The sequence below is a fragment of the Geospiza fortis genome, unplaced genomic scaffold (genome assembly GCF_000277835.1).
Source record: "Geospiza fortis unplaced genomic scaffold, GeoFor_1.0 scaffold578, whole genome shotgun sequence".
Classification (NCBI taxonomy): domain Eukaryota; kingdom Metazoa; phylum Chordata; class Aves; order Passeriformes; family Thraupidae; genus Geospiza; species Geospiza fortis.
The window spans coordinates 34,359-57,574 of NW_005054762.1; the positions used below are offsets into that span (position 1 = coordinate 34,359).

General features: G+C 51.8%; 1 protein-coding gene across 1 annotated transcript in view; it reads left to right on the forward strand.

Moving 5' to 3' along the window:
• Positions 1-852: 852 nt before the first annotated feature.
• The window catches only part of KDM2A (lysine demethylase 2A), a 31,959-nt gene continuing 9,595 nt past the window's right edge, over positions 853-23,216 (forward strand). Inside the window, exons 1-11 of the mRNA XM_031065403.1 lie at positions 853-952; positions 14,048-14,186; positions 14,772-14,850; positions 16,027-16,073; positions 16,190-16,368; positions 17,124-17,230; positions 17,543-17,636; positions 18,117-18,270; positions 18,964-19,079; positions 19,194-19,320; positions 20,134-20,555. Coding sequence (XP_030921263.1) covers positions 911-952; positions 14,048-14,186; positions 14,772-14,850; positions 16,027-16,073; positions 16,190-16,368; positions 17,124-17,230; positions 17,543-17,636; positions 18,117-18,270; positions 18,964-19,079; positions 19,194-19,320; positions 20,134-20,555 — 1,506 coding nt within the window. The 5' untranslated portion in view covers positions 853-910. The remainder of the gene's footprint in view (positions 953-14,047; positions 14,187-14,771; positions 14,851-16,026; positions 16,074-16,189; positions 16,369-17,123; positions 17,231-17,542; positions 17,637-18,116; positions 18,271-18,963; positions 19,080-19,193; positions 19,321-20,133; positions 20,556-23,216) is intronic.

The window sequence follows — 23,216 nt, forward strand, 5'->3', positions numbered from 1 at the left end:
GGGGGTGGGGAAGGTGCTGGCGGGACTGGGAGCGCTCGGCTGTGGAAGCCGGGGGTCGGGGAGGAGCAGGATGGAGCGAGTTCTCCCTGCGTGGTCGTAGCGGTTCTGTAACACTGCGAGGGGGTGGTGGATCCCCTTCCTCGATCCTGTTCCCCGATTCTCCTCCCCGGAGGTCTGACTTAGGCATAGTCCTGGGGATTAAGAGCCGTGCCATACCCAGGCTTTGGTTGGTTTCTGTCCCTCTAAAAAAAAAAAGTGTAGGTGCCATCTGACGCCCTGGGAGGTTTTCCCAGGTTGGTGTGTGGTGTCACAAGGTGGCACATTTGGAGAGCTCAGCATTTAGGTCTCCTCCAGCCAGGAGTTAGATCCTTAACTGCTTCCCTGCTTGGGTGCTGTGTGTAGGAGCTATCCCATAAGCCTTCCCTGCTCATGGGACAGATCCTGTACCACTGTAGTTTCTCCTGGGTGCCACGGTACAGGATATCCCAAGGCCAGTGATTGTGTTGTTTGCAGAAGTTGGCTCTCCAGTGTTTAATTTTGGAGAAGCCAGGGTTTGAGAGCGCCTTCCATGGTTTTTATCCCACTGTGGGCCAGAGGAGCTGCTGGTGGTACAGTGGAGCCAGGATGGGAGACCTGCAGCTCCTGTTGTGTTACAGAAGAGCTGGTGAAGTCCTTTACCCTGACATTTATTCTAAGTTAAAATAGGAGCCTTAGCGGTTGGGGTGGACTCATCCACTGGGTTCTCTCAGCCCCCAGGGCAGGGTGGGGTTGGCCCCAAGAGGAGAAGGGAAGTGAGGGGTGTGGGTGTCCCTGTGCCCTTTTTCACTGTTTGCCTCTGGCTCCCAAGGAGGAAGAGGACGACGACAGCAGTCCTGGCGTGTCCTTCTCGCTCTCCTCCGAGGAGTCGGAGATGGAGCCCGAGGAAGAACGGATCCGATACAGCCAGAGACTGGTCAGTAGTGCCCTTGGGACAATCCTATTCCAGGCTTGGTTCTCTTGCAGCTGGAGAGGGGAAAGGCTTTTCCTGGCAGCAGGGTTGAACAACCCAAACTGGCTGGTGGTGGATGGTTGCAGCCTGCACAGAGGCGTGGGCTTGGCTTTGGTGGCTTTGTGGGTCCTTTTGTGTCACTGAGTTTGTCCTAATGAAGGGAATTTGGCTGCTGAGCTCTGGAAAGGGAGGTTGGAGGCTGAAGCTGGGGAAGGAGCTTTGGGATAGGAACATGAAGCTGGTGTCGGTGTAGTTTCTGTCACAACAGGTTTTTTTCTGTGTGTCTGTGACAAGCAGAGGACCTGAAACACTGTGTGTTACCAATCTTGATTTGAGTGGCTGTGAAAGCTGAGGGAACCAGCTCCAGCTTCAAGCTCCGGTTTTCCTGTGCCTCTGTCTCTTCCCAGTGTTTTCTTCTGCTGGGAGCTGTTCCAGCATTCAGGTCCCAGTCTGGCCCTGTCAGGAGCTCTGGGACTGCATGAATCCAGTGGTCTGGGAATTGGGCTGTAACTGGGAGCAGCTTGAGAGCAACTGCTCTTAGAGTCTGAGGTGATATTCCCAGAGATCTCAGGGAGGGAGGGAAGCTGCTGTGCCTCCCACACTGTTTTGAGGAAGTTGCAAGGCCCCAGGGAGGGCAAGTGGCAGCTCTGTGGTGGAGTCCCTCTCTGAGTCACAGCGGTACCTGTACCCTCACCTTCAAGGTGCTGCCCATAAAGGTGAATCCTTATCCTTTAATTCTCTGGAATCTTTTGGTGTGAGGCTGTGTGGTTCTTGGCATTAAGCTTTGTCCTCCAGATGAGCAGTTCTGGGTGCTGGGGAGTTCCCAAGTGCTTTGGTGGATGTTTTAATTTGGCATCAGTGCAGTCCCACCTCCTGCCTCATCCTGACACATTTATTCCCACAGCTGTGCAGGCTGCAGCTCAAGGTATTGGTTTGACTGGGGAGTGATCCAGGACTAACCCAAAACATCTGGATAAAGATGTGGCAGGTGAAGGGGGCTATCAGCCAGGAACTTGTCAGTTTAAAAATGCTTATCATCTCTCAAATAAAATCAGGAGGAGTTGGTGTCCTGGTGCGGGTGGGCTGGGCTCCAGCAGAATGTGCTAAGCTGGATAAATGCCTGCAGCCTGATGAGCTCTGTGCTTAAGGGGTTTGGGAAGGCACATGGGCAGCAGGGTGAGGCTCACCTGGACTTGTGTGGCCTTGTGTGTGTGTGCAGTCTGTGCTGGCCTGAGGCCCAGGGAGGAGGCATGACCCCTGTGTGGTGGGTGAGGCTTAACTCCTACCTCCTGCCATGCTTTTCCTGGAAACTTCCAGCTCATTATGTGCTCCTGCTGTGTCAGTGACACTCTCTTGCTGAAGGACCCTTAAAAGATGATTATTTTTCATCTGTAGAGCATGATTTGTCTTATTCAAGTATCCCACATATGCCTTGCACTTGGGAGCTGGGTTAGTAGGCCTAAATGAGAAGTTCCAAGTAGGGAAGCAGTGAGCTGATGGTACAGTGTGTTTCTGCTGCTGTCAGCTGTGTTTCTGGTGTGTGACTGGGGCTCAATTAGCAAAAAATAAATGTATTTTAAAAAACAGTCCAGGTGTGATGGTAGTTCTACCGGCCAAACAACCTGAACCAGAACAGTTTATGGTGGTGAAGGAGCTGAATTAATTGTGTGGTTTGATGATACTACTGAGATGGCAGAGGCAGTTTGCTCTCTGGTGTGTCAGGTAATCACACTGACAGCATCTTTTTCCTGACTAGTTTCTGTTGGGACATAGAGGAAATCTTGAGTGTTCTGTGTTATTTTATTTAGTTATTTTATTTAATGTTGCCTTCCCCTGCTTCAACAAAAATCTGATGTGTGTCTGTTTTGTGAATGAATTTTTCAGTGTTGGTGAAAGATCTGGGTTTGAAGGAGAATTTCACCTCTGCTTCAGGTGTGGTCACGTTCCTGCAGGAATTCTCTGCTGGGTCACACATGCCTGTGTGGCACAATGACACTTTGATTGAATGGGCTGCACTGCCCTAACTGTACTTTCTTCCTAGTTCAGGCTCTGCATCCATGACTCCCAGGATAACACAGGCCTGGCTGAGGGCTCTGGACTCAGGGATATCTTGGGAGGATGTCTTGCACCCATCCAAGACCATCTGTGGGAGGAGCTGTGTCCTGGTGAGCTCTGGGAGGCTCACACAGGCAGTGGGTGATGCTGAGTGTGGAGAGGACACAGAGGAGCAAGTTATGGGCTGTCCATGCTCCTCACCCAGAGACTGGGAGCAGTGGAGATGGGACTTGCAGGCACTGTGGAGTAGTTTCCTGCTAGTTCTGTGTGAGTGTTGTTCTGCCCAGCTCCGTAACAAGGCAGTTCCTGGGGCTTGGGCTGAGGTTCCAGCATTTCAAGCTGGAGTTGTGTGTTTTGCAGGCCCTTAACTGAGGAGCTGAAATGCTCTATTGTGTCCTGAGCCTGAGTGACAGTCCAGCCCTGGCACTAACAATGCCATGGTCCCTCTCTGAGACTTGGAAGTCTTTGCTGGCTGTCACTGGGTGGTTGCACCCAGCCCATGTCACACCAGGCTCTTGGGCTCCCCACGAGGAGCCTGGACTCCTTAAAGGCTCTGGAGATAAAGATCCATTGGCCTGCTGCTCACAGAGGCTGCCTGCCCTTCTGCAGAGCAGTCCTGCCATATTCCTGGGTGCTGGAAGTGTGAGGAAATCTCACTTTCTGCCTGCTCCAGGGCTCATTTTGGCAGGGCTGTGCTGTGAGCTGAGACTAGCAAGGCCCTGTGAATTGCAGGCTGGGATTAGCACATTACCACAGTGCTGCCATGTGCGTGCAGTGACAATGTTCAGGGTGAGAAATGAAGGGCAGCAGCGCTGGATCACTTCAGAATGACTTGGGAGCACAGCAGGGGAGTGCCATTATCCAAAGGACAAATCCTGCTCATCCCAGCCTTCCCAGCAGTCTGGATCTCAGGGTGTGGTTCCCAGTTAGGATTGCTGGGGTGGCAGAGCTGGTTGAAGAGGTTTTCTCCCTCCTTCAGTGAGTGCTCCTGCAGCTGATGGCCCTGAGGTGAACGCTGCCTCAGGGAATTGTGGATCATGCCCTGGATGGAAGTTGGCAGGGGGGAGGCACAGCCCCAGCTGTTGTCTGTGCTGGGGTAGGGAGCAAACCTGACGGGGCTGGAAGTCTGAGATGGAGAGACAGGGTGGGGTAGGAACCTCTTAAACTGGCTCTACTGCTGGAGACAGCCCGAGGAGGAGCCTCGCCCTCCCTGGGGGCTCTGTGGGCTGAGCCACAGCTCCTGCTGGGGTGTGGGGCCCGAGTGACCATCCCTGGCTGGGTGCAGTGTCACCCTTGTTTTGGCTGTGGGAAGAGTTGTGACACCCATGAAGGGAAATGGGCTCGTGGAGCAGGAGACCGAAGTGCTGTGGGTGCTGGAGAATTAGGGAGGTGAGAAGGGAGCTGGGGAGTGCAGTGCTCTGTCCCATGGTCTGAGGCAGTCTGTGTCCTGCCTTAGCACTGCCCTGCCCTCTGGTCAGATCCTTGTGTGAAATTTGAGAGGAGGCTCTGCCTGTCCCTACCAGCCAGAAGCAGAGGCCTCTCCTGTAAACAGCAGTTACCAAACCTGCCCTTACATGTCTGTGTCCACCCTGAGAGAGTTCAGATGGGCTTTGCAGCATGTGCAGCCATCAGCTGGGGGATGAAGCCTGGGGAGTGTGCAGGACAAGGTTTTTCTTACAGCCCTGCGTGCTGTGGAGTGATCCCAGCTCAGCCCATGCCTGAGGGATGGCACTGCTGGCTCTCACCAGTGCCCAGATTCCCAGCAGCTGGAATCTTGTGGTTTCCAGCTTGTTTGTATCCTTTTTGCAGGATGGATGGGGTGATAGTTCAGGACACAAGTGGTGCAGGAGGGGCCACACATGTTGACAGGACATTTGTGACAGTTTTTCTCACAGGATAGGAATAAATTGAGGGATAAATGGCCTCAAAGCTGAGAGAGGAAGGTCAGGGGGAGCAGGCTGTGGGCTGCCTGTGTCAGGTATGATAGGAAAGAGGAGGCTGCAGCTTCCTACCTTCCCTGTGTTGCTCCATCTTGAGTGTTTCACAGTATCCCAATGGTGGGATGTGAGGAGCAATCCCATCAGGTTCAGCCTAAGTTCTGGTTTGTCCTGTAAAGCTGCTCACTGCCAGGTCATGATCCCTGGGGATTGCTGGTGTTTGTCACCCCCAGGTACTGGGCAGGGGGGCAGTGACAGAGGCCAGTCCTGCTGCATACTGGCTTTCCCAGGGCTGCTCCCACTGATTTGGGACTCACATGAGTGCACTGGGGTGACTCTGCCTGTGTTGCTTCCTACAGACACTGAGCATGGGATGAGCCCCAGGCACTGGGTGAGAATTTGGGTGGTTTTACATCACCTGCTCCCTCTTCCCCACATTTGAAATGTGACACTGGCAATTCCTGTCAAGCCAAGCTCCTTCCTGGAGTTCCTCTGTGCCCTGTGTGAAACCCAGCCTGGCCAAATGTCCCTGGTCTGCTGGACACACCTCAACTGCCCAGTCTAGACAGGACCTGGGCAAGGGGGGTAATTAATCTCTCCCACATGCCTCAAACTGGAGGCACTACAAATGAGTCATTCCAAATGATCCAGGTGTAATAAATGAGCTCTAAATAATTCAAGGGCTGTTCAGATTTGGTCTGGGCAGGGCTTTGGTGGAAGCTAGCAGCAACTGAAGGCTATTCTTGGAAAGCTTTAGAAATCCCTGTGAGCATTTAGATCCTGCCAGATGCATGACTGTGCTGGTCCCTGGAAGAATACATCCTTGAAACCAAGTGGATGCTGTTCCCTGTCAGCAGAGAGGGATGCAGGAGGTAAATATCTGCTGGATTCTTACTGTCCCAAGCCTGGCTGTGCCCTGAGTGTGTCCTGGAAGCTGCAGTGCTGACTAAACAAGGACCAAACACCACAGAAGCACTTCAAGTTACCTGTGAGTTACCAAACAATCTCTGCAAGGCTTCATTTACGTTCCTATAATAAGCAGGAATAAGTTTTCCCAGGGTTATCCCAGCTGGTGGTGACACTGAGAAGTCAGGAGAGCAGTCCTTGTGCCCCCAGTGCCTTTTTAGTTATGTCAGGAGCCACCCAGAGTTACAGGTCACTGGCTGGGTTTGGGGGAGGAAGGGCACATGTGGGAAAGTGGTGGTGTGCTCAGAAGGTGGAGAAACAAGGTGCTGCACTCATCTTGTCCTCTGAAAATGTATAAGGAAGCAATTCCCTTCAGGATGAGATCTCTGGTGCTGCTGCTGAGCCAAGAGTGTTGCTGTTTCCAGAGGAGGAAATGATGGCTGAGCCTTAGGGGCTGTGAGGAACTTCAGTGTTTTTTTTCTCCCTTTCCACAGTGGCCTGCACTCCCTGAGCTGCTGATGCTCCCTGTATACCTCTTTTCCCAGTTCTTGGCAGCCAGGTGGGGAACATCCATAGCTGGCTGTGGGTGTTGCTTTCTGCCACTTGAGGTGGTTCAGGTGAACCTGGTGACAAAGTGTATCCTGGGAATCCATGGATATGGGTGGAGAGGAGGTGGAGCTGTTGGACAGATCTGTCCCATTCCTGTGTCCATGCTTGTGCATCTCTGTTGCTGTAGCAACAGCACTGGGAGTAAACAGCAATGAGCTGGCTTTCCAGGGATTCTGAATCCCTCTGGAAGTTCCAGGAACTTGGACCAGAGAAGTTTTTGGGCTGAGATTTGCTCAGGGTTGCAAGATGGTAGATTTTCCATATTTTAGCCATTGCTCTGTACACAAAAGAGTTTTAATAAAGCTGCCCCCACACACCCTTTTAGGTCAAGGAGGAGGCTCTGTGAGCTTTGTTCATGCTGGTCCTCAGGGCTGGGAGCTGAGTGCACAATCCTGTTGTGTTTTAGCCGGTCCTGACAGAGTTTGGGAGAAAATACCACTTGAGAAAAGTCCTCCTTTTTCTTCCACGTACCCCTGGCTCCTGGGAGCTGTAATCTTGGGATAGAGCTGAGGCAGCTGGAAGTGGAAAGGAGAGGGCTGGCAGTGCATGCTCCTTTAAGGTCAGGCTGCCTCAGTGTCTTTAATTTGCTGTGCATAAATATTTCCATGTGTCACTGAGCCCCTTTGCCCCATTTGGAGTAAGGAAGGGACGAGTGCTGGGCTCCTTATGGAGGAGAGGGGGAGGGAGTGTGTGCAGGGATGGTGTAACAGCACAAAGTCCAGAGGAAATATCCTTCCTAGTAGCTGGATTCCCACATTGTCCATGTTCTTCCCAATGGCCCTGGGCTGTTTTCCCTCTCTCTGAGCATCCTCAGCCCTATAGCCTGCAATGCAGCCAGCCTGCTGCTGTTCCTTTTAAAAAATAGTGTCAGCTGAGCAGGAATTGCAGTGCAAACCTCAAAGCTTCCTGCGTTTTTGTTATTCCAGTACTCCTGTGGTCCAGCTTCTCTCAGGCTGGGCGATAGGACAGAACTGGCAACAGGTTTTGGCAGAGCTGGCTTGAGACACTGAGAAATTTGGAGGGTGAGCACTTCCCTCAATTAAAAAAAAAAAAAAAAGATAAAAAAAATTCAAGCTAGCCCTGTGATCTCTGTGTGCTGGATACAGAGAGGTCTCCAGCAAGGAATGAAGTCACTCAGGGCTGGCCTGCTACTGCTGGATCAGCTGCACCTCTGAGTGCATATGGCTCTGTCTGTCCCTTGTCCTGGGTCTCTGCCTCCTGGTCTGTGTGGGCTCAGTGGTGGGAATATGGATTAAATGTGTATCATTTTCAAGCCAGCCTTTTTTGGAGCAGTTTGGTCTATTTTGTTCCATTTGGGGGGGATTCTGTTGCCTTCCTGCACAAAGCAAAAGGAGGAGGAGAGCTGGTACAGCTCCTCTACCTTGCTGCATAGGGTGCATGCTGGGGACACCTGACAGGGAAAGGGTTGCACACAGGGTTTTTTTCCTTGGATTTATACTGATTGGGAAGGGAGTGGGATGTAATTCAAGGGTTTTCTCAGTTTTCTCCAGAAATGAGAGGGCTGAATGCCAAGGGATGGTTTTTAGCACTGAGGGTCAACGTTCAGCCTTGGAATGGTGTGGAGGGTTTGATGGTCCTTCAAGAGCTTCTCCAGGCTTGTAGGAATCCAGGCAGGATTTCTCCTGATGCCATGGGTGGTGGTGGAAATGGGCAGTCTGGGGGTTAGCAGTGCCATCAAAGCCCTTTGGGACAGTCACTGTGTGTGACAGAGGCTGCAGGTGACTGGAGTGAGGAGCTGTATCCTTTCCTAGGAGCAGCGCTTCCTTTTTGGGACTGCTGCCAGAGCTGCCCATCTGTGATCTGATCTAGCATGTTCCTCTGCCTCGTGGTTTTGCTGCTGTGACTGGTCAGTGTGTAGCTTGGGAGCAGCTGTGGAGCTCTGCTTGGCCCCTCCATGCTCCCTCCCCACCTGCCTTGCTCCAATTCCTCAATTGTGCCTCATGTACGTTCGATTTTGTAACCCAAAAGTGCAAACCAAAGCGTTCTCCCCGGTCATTCTGAAATGCTGCCAGCCTTGCTCGTGATAGGAATCCCTCCTGGAGCTGGGAAGCCTGGAAGGGCTCCAGTTTTGTGTAGATCCTGTTTGCTCCTCAGCCTGGTGCTTTGAGTCTGTCTTTGTCCAGGGATGTGCCACCTGGGATACACCCATTCAGCACCAGGTTTTGAGAGGAATGGGAGGTGGGGAGGGGCATTAAACAAGAGGGTGATTCCTCTTGTCCTGGGTCTCTGGAGGGCATTGTGCTGTTCTTTAGATCCTGTGGTGCCTCCCATGTCTGGAGGAGCAGGGAGTCCAGGGCTGAAGGGGGGAGAGGCACAGAGGGCAGGAGTCTGCGGCCGCTGTGCTGTGCTGGTGCTCCAGAGCTTAGAGCCCAGCCCAGGAGCTGAAGTGGGAGGTGCAGGCTTGAGGGGAGGGGGATATAGAAAGGAAAAGCTCTTGTGCTTAAGATAAGCAGTGACCTGGCAGGCTGCTGATTGGGTGTCATAATCTTGGTGCCTTGGTTCTTCACACTCTATCTGGAAACACTGGCAAGGGGAGGATCTTCCCTGCATAGCCCGTTCTGGCATTGGCACCTGCTGTGCCCTGGGTCTGTCTGATCACAGCCTGGCTGCTTCCCTGCCTGTCCATCCTCCTGTCAGGCTGCCTTGTGTCTTCCTGGAGAAATGGATGTTGTTCTTCCCACTTTGCCACTGCTAAAATTGCTGGGGATTCTCAGCACAAGGTCTCAGAGGCAGAATTCTGGACTTGCCTCAGGTACTCGCTGGAGATCAGAATACCCATCAAGACATTTGAATGTTGCAGGTCTGGATTTATCTAGGCAAGAACCACAGTATGCTGTAAAAATATGTGAGAAGTTAAATTCCTTAACTGAGGAGAGTTGAGCTGGTTGATTTATTATCAATTTGGGTGCATTTCAGCAGAGTAAACCTGGAAAGGGATGGGGTAAGGAAGAAATGCACTGGTAGATCACACTGTTCTATGGATACACTGGGAGTCAGGGAGAAGTTAAAACCTGCAACAAGGGGATTTTGGGATTGGAAATGGAGGTGAAACTTTCCTGCATTCTTCATGTCAAAGGAGTAGAAGAGAGTTGTGGGAGGCTTTACACAGGCAAGCTGCTCTGGAAAGACAACAAGCGGTGGGAGAGGAAAAGTGAGAGGGGTGCTCTGGTCTCCTGAGGGGGACGGAGCTGTGGTATAGCAGGAAGAGGTTCCTGGTGACTGGGAGATGGAGCTGAGGGAGGGGATGGCAGCAGACAGGACAGGAAGTGACTAAAATACTGTGGTGTGTGCTGGTTGTTGGTTACACTCTTTAAATACATGAGGCTCTTTCAGCGAAAGGACGGCTTGTTCTTTTCTTCAAATGTGACCTTGTACTCGTTCTTCCCTCAAAAAAACCTCACAGGAGAGGAGTTTTCTGGCTCTCTTCAGCTGACTGTCAGCTCCTTTGCTGTTAGAGGGAGCTGTGCTCCATGGAGGCTGCACTTGCTGATGGAAAGAGGTTTCCAAGGAAGGGTTTTGAAGAGTGCTGCTGTGGAGATTCATGAGGTGCTTTCCCTGGAATCCTGGGGTGAAGGAGAATGCAGGTGAAAGAATCAGAATAGAGGGGGTAGCTGTGAGCAGGATTAATATTCATGCTTCCTATTTCCTCCATTAATTGAATGGTACCCAGGAGGGTCAGAAAGAAATGGTGAAGGACAGCTATCTTAGGTGGGAATTGCTGGCTGTCTGGTCTTGGAGGATGAATAAAGTGCCTTTATCTTGACCCTGCCTGACACAGAGAGAAAAGGTTTGGACCACTTGTCAGTTCTTCCTTAGTAGAACTCTCAGCAGGATGAAAAATGCCTGAATCCTATGAGAAAGCTGGGAAAACAAAGTGATATTTAAATATTGCTGCTTAGTGCTGAATGCTGAGGTTGTCCTGCAGATAATGTAATGTGCCTGACTCTGTGCCCTTGCTTCTCTGGAGCTGAGCTTCACCCAGAACGTTCTCACAGGTGGCAATTTTGGGGACATCTGCTGATCTCATTTTGGGAAGCTGTGTCCCTGGCTGAACTGGTTGATGCTGGAAGGTCTCCCAATAGTGGAGTCACTCCCAGGAAGAAGCAGTTCTGGTCTAAGAGTCCAGGACTGTGAGTTGCTGATGTTCTCTGGATGGGCTGTAGGAATGTGCTGGGAAAGGATACTTAGCCAAGCCCCGTCCCTAGCACAGGCTGTGGGACAAGGGTAGCCAGCTCTTCCTGGGAAGAAGTCAAACTTGGTGCTGTCAGAAGGATTGGCACAGATGTATGTGTACAGTAGTGGCAAGGTAAGGTTGGCATTAGCTTGTCATGGCTTTGCAGGTGTCACCTGTAGCCAGTTAATTATCCAGGCAGCAATTTCCTGTGTGGCACATCAGAAGTTGGAGCATCCACTGAGCACATCTGGTACAGAGACCCAGTTTGGGGACATGGGGTCTGTGGTTTGTGTCACTGTGCTGTGAGGAAGCTGCAGACTCCAGGAGGGGAAGACTCCCGCAGATGCTGCCTCTCCCATAACGCATGCCTGGAAGCACAGAAGCCTTTCCTTCCTCCTGCCTGCTCTGGGGCCCTGAAATATTGTTTTTCCCCACCCTCCCAAGACAACAATGACTTGAAAGCAGTGTGGCCCCGGCCGGGTCCAATGGGATGGGAGCTGTTTGCATTGTGCTTTTGGGTCCTCAGCCACGGCTGGGATCCTGCTCTCCTCATGCTGGGCCAATTAGGAGGCCAGACTCTCCCCTGCCCATGGGAACAGAGCAAAGCTGATCTGCCTGGGAGCTGGAGGGGGTTTGTGGCTGATGCTTTGCTGATGACAGGAGCAATAGACTTTGGAATTTGCTCGGCTCTTCCTTCTGTGTTTTGCATCTGTGTTTCCTCATTGCAAAGGGATTCAAGTTTAAGGTGCTCCTGCCTGTTTCCTGGTGTTTGCACTTCTGTGGTGTGGCTGCCTTATCGTGGAGTGGTTTGGGTTGAAGGTTCCAACCTGTTTGCTTTGGAGGCTGTGGTGTAAAGGAGATCTGGGAAAAGAGTCTGAACAGGGTCCTGATCCCACAGTGCATCTCCAGCATCCACCCATGGCACCAATAGGATCCAAATCAGGCCCAGCCACGTGGTCACATTTCTATTGAATGAGCTGCTCTACACAGTCCAGAGCCTGGCTTGGTGCCACTTCCAGAAGGACAGACAATGCCTGGTCATAATGTCTGTGGCTGGAGCTGCATTCCAGCCTGGATATCCCGAGGTTTGTCCTGAAATGAGGCTCACCTGAGTTCCAGCCCAGTGCAGTAACCCCTGCTCCTGGTTAAGTGTAGCCAGGGGTGTCAAATACAGTCTGTTAAGGGACTGGTTTGGACATAGCCTCTTCTTGCCAGATTTTCCATGCCAAACCTTTCCCTCCCAAAAGGTGAGGTTTTGAATCCAGCAAAGACAAAGGAGCTGCTTTTCCCCCTAAAAGTGAGTGTCTGGAGTAAGGGAGCAGGTCTGAAAGCAGCCTGGTCCTGCAATGAGCAGGACCCACTCGATCCCAAAGCAGCTGAGACCATGGACTGCAGAATCCTCCTCCTCACTGTGCACATCCTCTCTGACAGAGAGCTGCCTGCTGGGATCTGTAGTCCTAGACTTGCCTCGGATTGGGAAGAGTGAAACGTTGGTGATGCTGGAAAGTGATTCATCCTTACCTGGCATAGGTGTGCCTTGAACTTCCCTGGTGTGGTTTAGTAAGGAATAGGATGAAGTGGGCCTTTCCCCAAAATTCTGGGTTCTTTAGGAAAAGCTGAGTTTGAGGTTTGCTTATTGTCCCTAAATACTCCTTGGGCCAGACTCCTCTCTGCTCTGTGCCCTCATTTTAAAGCTGAGTACCACACAGGCTTCATGGATTCCATGATTTTTAAGGAAAAGTGCTTTATGAGGTGGGCTAATCATCCATTATAACACAGTCATAACACCTCTGTATCGCTAATCCAGTGCATCCCCTTGGAAGGGCCAGTCTCAGTTTAAAGGCAGAGTGAACATTTGGGAGTTGCAGTTTTTGGTGAGTGCAGCCCAGCCTTAGCAATGTGAAAATCCAAGTGTTCCCAAGGAATAGGTCACTTCTGCTGGTGCCTTCCCATATGTCTGTGCTTTTTAAATGCATTTTCCTGCCTTTATACAAGTGTCTCTGTAAAAACCCACAAGTAAAGTGAGTTTTTGTGTTGTTAAAAACGGGGAGATCCCACTCATCTTTAGTGGATGGCTTAAGACAGAGGACAGCAGCCCTTTTCCAGATTGTTTAATCCTCGGGGCCATTGGACAGACCCTGGCTGCAGGATCCTGGAGACTCTGCCTGAAGTGCCCCATTCAGGAGCAGCCAGTTGTTCGTGCCTGGCTGGTGAGGTGTTCGGGTCCCAGTCACTCAGGGTTTTGGTAAGGAGGTTGGAAAGCTGAGCACCGTCAATGAGCTGTGAACAATGGCTGAGTGACTCTGTCTTGATGGCAGGGGAACTCCTTGTGCATCCATCAGCCTGCCTGAAATTGGGAGTTAAAATTAAATGTTGGAGGGGGTGGGGGAAAAGCCTTTTTTTGTGTGTGTCCCTACGTGCTCCTGCACTGGTTCATCTAATTAATCTAAAAAAATTATTTAAAGCAGTACTTCTGTAGGAGGGAGTTCATTCCTCTTTCTCCAGTGAGGTTATGGCAGGCTGGTTCTGCTGGCGTTGCTGGGGATGTGACACTGCCCCTCCTGCTGCAGGCAAGTGCCAGCAGCTGTGTCACCTCCTGCCCCATCCCGTCCCTGGCTGTCTGCTGGCCCAGCAGTTGGTGTGCACGCTTGATAATGGGAACATCCCTAATTAGGGGAAGGCAGCTTGGCTAATTCAGAGCAGGTTTGCCTTTTATCTGAGGGGATTTAGGGAGCATTCCCACGCAGGGCTCTGCTCTCTGGCCAGGTGGCCAGCAGCTGGGGACAGTAATTTCTTCCAGATCTAGCAATGCCAGAAGAAGATGTCTGTCAGGAATCCCTGTACAGATGTGCTTACAAGACCCTCTAAGAAAAGTGTTCCTTCCACTCTGCTATTCTTCTCCACACAAACAAGAGAATAAATCAGCTTTCTGTGTATAGGCACAGCCAAAGATGAAAATTTCATTTTTTTTTTTTTATCATTGGTGTTCTGGCAGAGATTAAACTCACAAGCGCCTTTACCTTCAGTGCAGCAAAATATTGATGCACCTGTGGGGAACTGATTCTTTGTTCTTTGCCTCTGTTACACTAAACTGTCTCCCCTCCTCCCGTATTTCCGTGTTAGAATTCATTAGGAGTGATTATCTGTCTCTCATACAGCCCAATTAGCACAAATCTGGATGGAGGAGGGGCAAAGCTGATGTTTCTGTGGTATGTTTTGGGTTCAGGACAGACCTGAGCTCCCCTAGAGGCCGTGGCTGAGCTGTGTTAGGTTGGGATGAGGCTCTGGTTGTTCTTCCTGCTCCATAGCTTCCCTTCCTTGTCCATAACTTCTCCCTTGCCGGTGTTCTCCCCTCAGCGTGGCACGATGAGGCGGCGTTACGAGGACGACGGCATCTCCGATGATGAGATTGAAGGGAAGAGGACATTTGACCTCGAGGAAAAGCTGTCCACCAACAAGTTCAACTCCACTTTCGTGGTCTTCATGGAAGGCAAAGGTTTGTCTTGGGGCTGCTGGTCCCAGGGAGTGTGTGTGGGAAATGGCATGGAGAGCATGGAGCCGGTCTGCGGCTTGCTGGGACACGTGGCAGCCAGGAATGGGAGGGTTTGCCTGGGTCAGCACCTGTAATTGCAGCCACGTGTCTACCAGATCCTTAATTCAAGGACTGTGTGGGATGTCTCCCCTTCCTTTCAGCACGCACACGGCTCCGTGGGATGGCTTTTCATCACACAGCCCCTCTTGAGGATTTACTGGGAGGGAGGAGCGCCTCTGCAAGGCATCTCTTGCTTGGCTCTGAGCTTCCTAGGGAAGTGAGCACCAAAATCCAGGCTGTGCACCTGTCAGGAGCGGCCTGTTAGAGCAAACCCTCCTTAGGGGCCCTGTCTGAGGCTTGTCAGCAGCACACACCCTGCTGCCTCTCAGAACTGCTGCAAAGGAGTTCCAGGATTTCTGAAGGAGTGTAGAAAAGTGAGGAACAGGGTTGGTCTAGGGATCTCCAGAGAACTTTTTCAACCTGAGCATGTCTATAATACTCTGAAGGAGTTTTTCCTAAACCCTCCCTCCTCTTGTCTCCCCACACCAGACTTCACAGTTGAGTACATCCAGCGGGGTGGCCTGAGGGACCCGCTCATCTTCAGGAGCTCGGAGGGCCTGGGTATAAAGTAAGTGCTGGGGGCATGGAGTGGTGGGTGACTCTGGCCCAGTTCCTTCATCTCTCCACAATGTGTGGGATCTGCTCCTGGCTCTGCTAGGCTGGTTTGACTGTTGTGTCCACGCTGTTCTTTACGTGCAGTGGACAGAGAGAAATATCTTCCAGCTCAGTTATCCCCTTCCTCCTAGTCTGTCTGGACTGAAAATGAGAGGACTGAATTGGCTGTAGGTGATCAGAATTCCACCAAATGTCTGGAAAGTCCCACTGCTGCTCTGATGCAACATCTGGTTGGGTTTCTTTCCTAGTAACATAGGCATCTATTGCCAGAGAGTCAAACAATTTGTAGTATTTCTGGCATTTTCCAGTATTCCAACCTGATTTTCCGAACTTCTAAGCTGCTGTCTGCCTCTCTTGCTGCAGTACCTCCGTTGAGGTTTGCAGCTCTAAGTGTAAGCTGTGTCCTTGGTTTTGGGGTTGATTAGAGGAATAAACGACCCCTCAGAAACTTTCCGAGCTGGTACCAGCAGCACTGCTCTGGAGTCCCTCAGCCATGAGGTTCCATGGCTGTGAACAGATGGGTGACATCTCATCCAGTGCAGGGTGTTCTTTGCTGGGGTGAATTGGGTAAGAAGTCATGCCAGGCTCAGTCTAACTGCTGGGTGACTTGGGAGGGTAGAGATTTAATACTGGGTATTACAGTGTGACTGAAACTGGATTTCTCCTGAGCTTTTGGATATTTCTCTGGGTCAAGAGCTGCTCGAATGGCTGCCAGCCGGCTCTGCCTGTGACAACAGTGTTTGTACAGAGGAGGGTGCCAGTACAAACATTGGAGTGGTTCTGCTGTGTCAGTGGAATATACTGCGTGTCCTGCTCTGGCCGTGCCTTTGGACTGGGATAACTGACTCAAGCAGCCTTTAAAACGAGAGATGGGATTGCTTGGTTCAAGGCCTCCTGACTCCTTTGCTAGAAGTCACTGTACAACAGCTCTGGGGATGGTACATCCTATTCCCAAGCCAGAAGTTTGTCCTAGTGTTCACCCCAGTCCCGTGCCCCTAGACACCCCCTTCCATGGCCTTCTCCAACACCAAATCAGCATAGATGTACCTTCAGGGTGCCAGTTCCTGGGTCACAGAGTGTGCAGCCAGAAGCACTTGATGGTCTTTTTAGCCAGATGTTTGTCCCACAGGATGCCGGATCCGGACTTCAGCGTGAACGATGTGCGGCTGTGTGTGGGTAAGTGTCCAGAGCCACCCTGCACTCCCTTGTGTGGCTGGGGTCTTTGAGGATCTCACCCCCTGGAGCCCGTGGGGCACAGGGACAGTTCAGTGATGTGTCTGTCACTGTGGCAGGGAGCAGACGGATAGTGGATGTGATGGATGTGAACACGCAGCGGGACATCGAGATGTCCATGGCACAGTGGGCGCGCTACTATGAAACACCAGAGGAGGAGCGGGAGAAACTCTACAACGTCATCAGCCTGGAGTTCAGCCACACCAAACTGGAGAACCTGGTGCAGAGACCTGCTACGGTGAGTGGGGCTCTTCCTCCCCAGGGATCTGCTTTCCCTGGAAATCCAGAGGTGAGGTGCAGCCTGGCATTGGGATGTGGTAGAAGAGGGGCTGCTCGGAACACGTGTGGGCCCAGCAGGGATGTCAGTCTGGAAGCTGCTGGAGCTGATCTCCTAGTCGGGCTGTGGTGACCATGGCCAAGTCCCTGGCATGTTACTCTGTGGAGAGACAGCCTGTTGATTGGCTGTCAGCAGTTAGAAACATGGAAGTCTAAACTGCACAGTGTGTGACAGGGAGAGTTCCTGATGCAAAATGCTGAAATCTCTGAGGGAAGAGGAGGCCAAGATTGGAGGTGTGCTGGAAGAGGGGCAGGAAGCTGTTTTGTGCTGGGAAGATGAGTTGTGGGAGGTGGGATGGATGGGATGAACATCTTGAACTACCTCTGCAGTCAGCAGAGTGGAAATGGCAGCTGTGTGGGGCCAGTTACTTCTCTCTGTCAACTGCAGAGGGAACCTTGACATCTCTGACTCTCCTGAAGTTTAGGGAGTTGCATCTCACCCCTAGGAGATACTGTCTGGCATATTTTTTATGGAAGTCCAGAGCTGGTATCTGAACACCTGATCCTAAGTGCTTTATGTGTGGGACTGTCCCAGTAGCACTGGGAAAGCTTCTGGGTGTGGGGAAGGACCAAACAGGGATTTGTCAGCCTGGGGTAGCAAAAGGTTTTGCTGTGCCCCTTTTTTCTCTGCTCACATCTCCTACCTCTCTGCTGTAGGTGGATTTGATTGACTGGGTTGATAACATGTGGCCCAGGCACCTGAAGGAAAGTCAGACAGAGTCTACCAATGCCATCCTGGAGATGCAGTATCCAAAGGTGCAGAAGTAAGTGACTTCCTGAGCTGTGGCAGGCAGGAAACAATCTCTTGCAGGAAAACTGCCCAAGGGAGCAGCACTGTGTACCAAGAGGAAGGAGGAGGATCAGCCTCCCAGCTTATTTTTGTGGGTGACACTTGTAAGGCCACTGCAGTCACTTACTGAATCCTCTTTAGCTGTGTGGAAAAGGGGCTGGGTGGCTTGTGACAGTGCTCTGAGCCATTGGCCTGGGTTTGGGAGACCCATTGCCTTGGAATATCATATCTGGTCCAAAGTGTGGATCACCATTCATTTTCACCTTCTCATCTTATTTTCCACCAGATACTGTTTGATGAGTGTCAAGGGCTGCTACACAGATTTCCACGTGGACTTTGGTGGCACTTCTGTGTGGTACCACATCCACCGAGGGGGAAAGGTAGGACAGTACCTATTGGGACAGCTATAGGTGCTTTAGAAAAGTGTCTGTTGGTCTGTTTTTGTGTAAATCCTTGAGGATGCAGGTTCCAGACAGCAAATTGAAATCTTTTCCACCCTAAACTTATCTATATTGCATGTAGCCAGAGAGGTGCCAATCCCTAGTTCAGGTGTAGCTCTAACATGGTAAATCAAACTCAGTAAATCTCCTTGTCACTCTGGTGGCTTTCCTGGGCTCTGTATCTCTTGACACTGATGTAAATCATAGCTTAAAAAGCATCCCAAGCTCAGGCTACCTGTAACATGCAGTGTGTCAGGCTGGGAAAGACCTTGCTTGTCTTCTCGAGGGGGGGCAGCTGTTGCAGTCATTTTACTGGGAAGTTCTCAGGGAGAGGGGTGAGGAAGAAATTCAGATGTTGGGCAGAAGCCATAGCTGTTCATTATGTGATGACTTACATGAGTGTGTTGTCTTTATTTGCAGATCTTCTGGCTGATCCCTCCCACACCCCAGAACCTGGAGCTCTATGAAAACTGGCTTCTCTCAGGGAAGCAGGGAGACATTTTCCTTGGGGACAGAGTGTCAGAGTGCCAGCGCATCGAGCTCAAGCAGGGCTACACATTTGTCATCCCCTCAGGTACCCTCAGAGTGGGCAGGGGCATCCTAGTCTGGGCCAGGGTTGTGACAACGCTGAAACTCCTGGGACACTGGCAGGATTTAGATCCCTCATGAGTCAGTGGGTGAGGGAGATGTGATGTGGCTCTGTCCTCTTGCTTACCACCTCCCTAAACATGCCTGTGATGGCATTGTGGATCCAGCCCAAGTGTTAGGAAAGCTGTGGCTGGCTCATATCACATTTGATTAATTATTAAAGGAGGCTTTCCCAGATCCTGTCATGTTGACACATGGAACAGTGTGGGTTCAGGAGAGGCTGGCCCAAGGCAGCTCCTCAGCTTCCTAGGTGTCTTGTGACAGAGCTGTGGTGTACAGCAGGACCAGGAACAGAAAACACCAGGGGTTGCACAACTCACTCATTTGAGTCCTGTTATCACAACTGACACTTCTTCTGAACTGAGTGGCTTTGCCTTAAGGAAACCCACACTGGAATTCCCCAAATGTTGGACTTGGCTGGATTGCTTAGCCTTGGAGATAAGGAGTGGAACTTGAGTTATTTTGAAGGTGTTTAGAGTATTGGAACAGACTTCAGAAGGCTGTTCCCCTTGGTAGTAGGCCTAACGCGACTAGGAGACAATCTAGGATGACACCAGAGTGACAAACAGCTATGCAAGATGGATCAGAAGGATTCTTCTAACTCTGCTTTCTCCCCAAGGTTGGATCCATGCTGTGTACACTCCCATGGACACGCTGGTTTTTGGCGGCAATTTCTTACACAGCTTCAACATCCCTATGCAGCTCCGGATCTACAGCATCGAGGACCGCACACGGGTAAGGACCTGTGGGAGACCCGTGCTGGACACTGGGCCACACCTGATGTGCCATCTGTCATCTGAGAGCAGCAGTGGAAAGGAGGCCTGACACATCCTCTTGCCTGTTTTGCAGGTCCCAAATAAATTTCGTTATCCCTTCTATTATGAGATGTGTTGGTACGTGCTGGAGCGTTACGTGTACTGCATCACCAGCCGCTCCCACCTGACCAAGGACTTCCAGAAGGAGTCCCTCAGCATGGGTAAGTCCAGCCCTTATTCCTTCCTTACCTTTATCCAACTGGCTTCTTACACCCTCCTGCTGGGGCACTGGCTCAGGAGCCTGCCAGGCAGGGGAGGGCTGGGTGGGGATTTTTTTGGGCATGAAGTCACAACCAGCCAGACTTCTGCTTCCTCCTCTGGCCCTGCAGCAGCCCAGGTTCCTCACAGCTGTGAAACCAGCACACCACCAGTTCAGAGCCTTATACAGAAGAGATGGGGGGAAGTTGCAGTGGCCACCACAGTGCTGTGGGCAGGAGCTCTCTCTGGCTGGCCAGGGCCTTCTGCACACAGGGTTTGAGGGGCTGACACAGTTACTTGGAGGGCTCAGGGACCTCACGGTCGTGAGTGAGTCCACATCCTCTTTATCGCATCATGAAGGCAGCATCAATATCCTGAGCCCTCAGCTGGAGATGCCAAGCCCTCCAAAGCAAAATGAGATTGAATAGAGCTTTAAGCAACATGATGTAGTGGAAGATGTCCAGGCACATGGCACTGGGATCGGGCTAGATGACAGTCCAGTACCCTTCCAACCCAATTCCATGAAATTAAGTCTAGGACATGAAATTCAGTCTAGAGCATTTGCTATTTCTTCCTCTGGGACCTTTTTCTGTATCTGGTGCCCTGCATTCCCACAGACAAGCCAGGAATGAGAAGTGTGTTTAGCTGTTTTCAGCTTCTCTGTTCCTTTCACCTCCTACAAATCTGTTGCTCCAGCATCCCTCGTGACTGGGGGGGATCCCACTAAACACAGAACACTTCCTGTGATTGCTCTCCCTGTTTCTCCATCATGGCAGATATGGAGCTGAGCTCCTCGGACTCGGTGAACATGGAAGAGGAGGAGGAGGAGGATGATGATGAGGATGGAGCGGGGAAGGAATCCCGGCGCCCCACGACCAGGAGGTCCATTCTCACCAGCCCCATCGCCAACGGTGCCAACGTGGACTATGATGAACTGGGCAAGAGCTGCAGGAGCAGCCTGCCGGGTCTCAAGAAGACCCCATCCATGGACTCTTCCGACTCCAGCCGGGGCTCCCAGAACGGCCAGGCCTGGGAGCCGAGCGGGGGCAGCCCCCGCAAGAGCAGGAAGGTGCACCTGACCCAGTTTGAGCTGGAGGGGCTGCGCTGCCTCGTGGACAAGCTGGAGTCGCTCCCTCTGCACAAGAAGTGTGTTCCCACCGGCATCGAGGACGAGGACGCCCTCATCGCTGACGTCAAGGTAGGGCTGAGAGAGTGCAAAGCACTTTCCACAGGGAAACTGGGCTTCACCCTCACCCTGCCCCTGTCCTGGGGGCAGGACTGGTGTCCTCCTGTTCCTCTGTGTGAGGCTGATGTTACACCTGAGGGACAGCCCTGGGATTTGGGGTTGGGAAAGCAGGAGGGTGGCTGTGCCCTGGCTGTGTGCCTTATGGCTGTCAGTGCAGGAGTGCTCGTGGATGATGCAGTTCACTTCCAGTTTTGGCTGTGGACTCTGTGGCAGTTGGAACCTTTTCCTTGCCCCAGGTGAATTTGGCTTCGTTCCTTTGAGTTGTTTGCCCAGGGTGTGACCTGGAGTTATAAGAGTCAGTTATTTTGGGCTGGTGAGGGTTGTTTGGATTTTATTTGCCTTCGTCCGTTGAGCTGACCCAATGAGCTTTGGTGTTTTAGCCGTTTCAGCACTGAAGTGGGACTGTCAGCTTCACTCTATTCCCAGAAATCCATTCTAGTCCCTGAAAAGTTACCTTCTGCTCCCCTCCATGCTGTTGGTGATCTGTACAGCTGCTTGCCTGTACCATCCAGATACAGCCATGCATGTGTCTTTGTCTTTGCCATTGTTTTTATTTCCAAGTGCTGTCTCCTGATGGTTTTTTGGGAGATGTTTGGATAATTCCAGAGCTCTGCTGTTCTTGGAGCAGAGGGTGCAGCTCTGGGGTCTTGGCTGAAAGAGTCTAGGTGCTGTCAGGGGCTGCATTTCTGGTTTTCTGTGGCTTTTCAGGCATCCTGTGCGTGCTGTGACCTTTGAGAATGTGACGTGTGTGTTTCTGAGCCCTGTATGGTGCTCTGGAGGAACCTGAGCTGGGGGCTCTGTGTTTCACCCTTGGGCTGATGAAAGGAGGCTGGTGTTGGGCGTTTTAAAGGCAGAGCCTTAAAGGCTGTTGGTGTTCAGTTGGAGTTTGAGACCTGATCAAAGAATCTGTTAATGTTTTGGAGGTAGTAAAGATGTGCCTGTGGTTTTGGTGTGACCAGGCCCCTGTGTCCAGTTGGACCTTGCAGATGAGCTGTGGATGACAGCCTTTGTGGTCCCAGACAACTTCCCTGAGGATTTACTCCTTAAAGCTGGCTGTCCTTGGAGGTTTGGAAGTATCCTGAGCTGCAGGACTCTGTCCCTCAGGACCAGCATCCTCAAGGCATCAAGGTCCTTAGTTACAGCCTCCAGTGGCTGGGGAAAGTGGGACAAGTTTGTCCAACCACAGCAAAGCTCTACTTTCAAAACCCATTTTCCATTGAGGTGATGGAAGTGGCCAGTAGAAGTTGGCTTCTAAAGCCTGGGAAGGGCTTAAGACATTTCTAGCTAAAACTTCTAGCTGGGGCCACCAATCTGCAGCAGATACTTTTGCCCTTGTGTCACCAGGTAAGGTCATTGATGGAGCTGGGATCTGGCCAAGCTGGGAAAGCTGCACTTTGGTCTGTGCTCCCCATGGTCAGAACGTGGCGTTTTCTCATGCAGACTTGCAGGCGTGCCACCCTGATCAGCCCATCCAGTGCCACCCTCTGCTATCCAGTGTCCCCAGGCACTCCAGGAGCAGGAAAATGCTGCCTTTCCCCACAACCTCTTGTGTGGTGATCAGGATTTCAGGGTGTCTGTGTGTTGGGTCACGTGGAGAAATATGTGTCCTGTCATGAGTTCAGCCTGGAGCATCACTTGGTGGGATGTGACGCTTTGGATGTGACAGTGTTGTGCTTTCAGCTCTGTGGCAGGAAATTGTCTGAAAATTCTGAGCATGATGGAGGTCATTGGAAGGATCACTGACAAAGAGGGAATTTCTGAGAGGTCCTGTTGTATTTTGACTGCTTCCATCCATGATTTCTGATCTCTCTTTGGTGGTTTCCATGACTGGTTTTGACAGGAGGATGGTCATGAGGCAGCTGACAGCAGGTCTAAAGCCAGGCCCCTGTGTCCTGGCATAAACAGGTTATATCTGTGCTGTACACGGAGCTGTTGGAGCACTAAGGATTGTGGAAACAAGATAACCTCTCCCTGAAGTGCTGGTCCTGTCTCCAGGACCTCATCTCAAAACCTCTGGTGTCGCGTTGGTCACTATCTGACTGGGCAATGGGCAGAGAGAGAATTTGGTGAGGAATGAGGATGGAATCCTCAGGGATGGGTGAGGAAGTTCAGGGTGTCCTGTGAGCTGTGCCAGGCAGGTCTCCCATGGTGGGATGGAAGCACTGGTCGCCTCCTGCCTGCGGGTCGGAGAGAGCCTATGCCGGGGACCCGAGAGTGTCACTGGTTGCACAGTTGGTGACAGTCCCGGAGCCAGGTCAGCATGTGACTGACTGACTGACTGCCTTCCTGGGAACGCAAAGCTGGAGTTGCCTGCAGATGCTTTGGATGCATCAGAAGTGGGAGCAGCCACTGCTCCCCTGTGCTGTTTGGCGTTATTTCTGGAGTTTCCTCCATTTTAATTGCGGTGTATATCTGGGGGGGCGTTTCGGGGGGCTGGGATTGCTTGGGGACACCTTGATCGCCCGGAATGAATCTGTCCCCCTCTAGCGGTTTGGTCCCGGGTGCCTTTGGGAATGTGGCTGTTCCCAAACTTGGCTGGCGGGATGTTTGTCCCTCCAGGTCGGGAGTGCGGGGGTGCAGACCCTGGGGGGAGCTGCAAGGGGATGGAGCCTT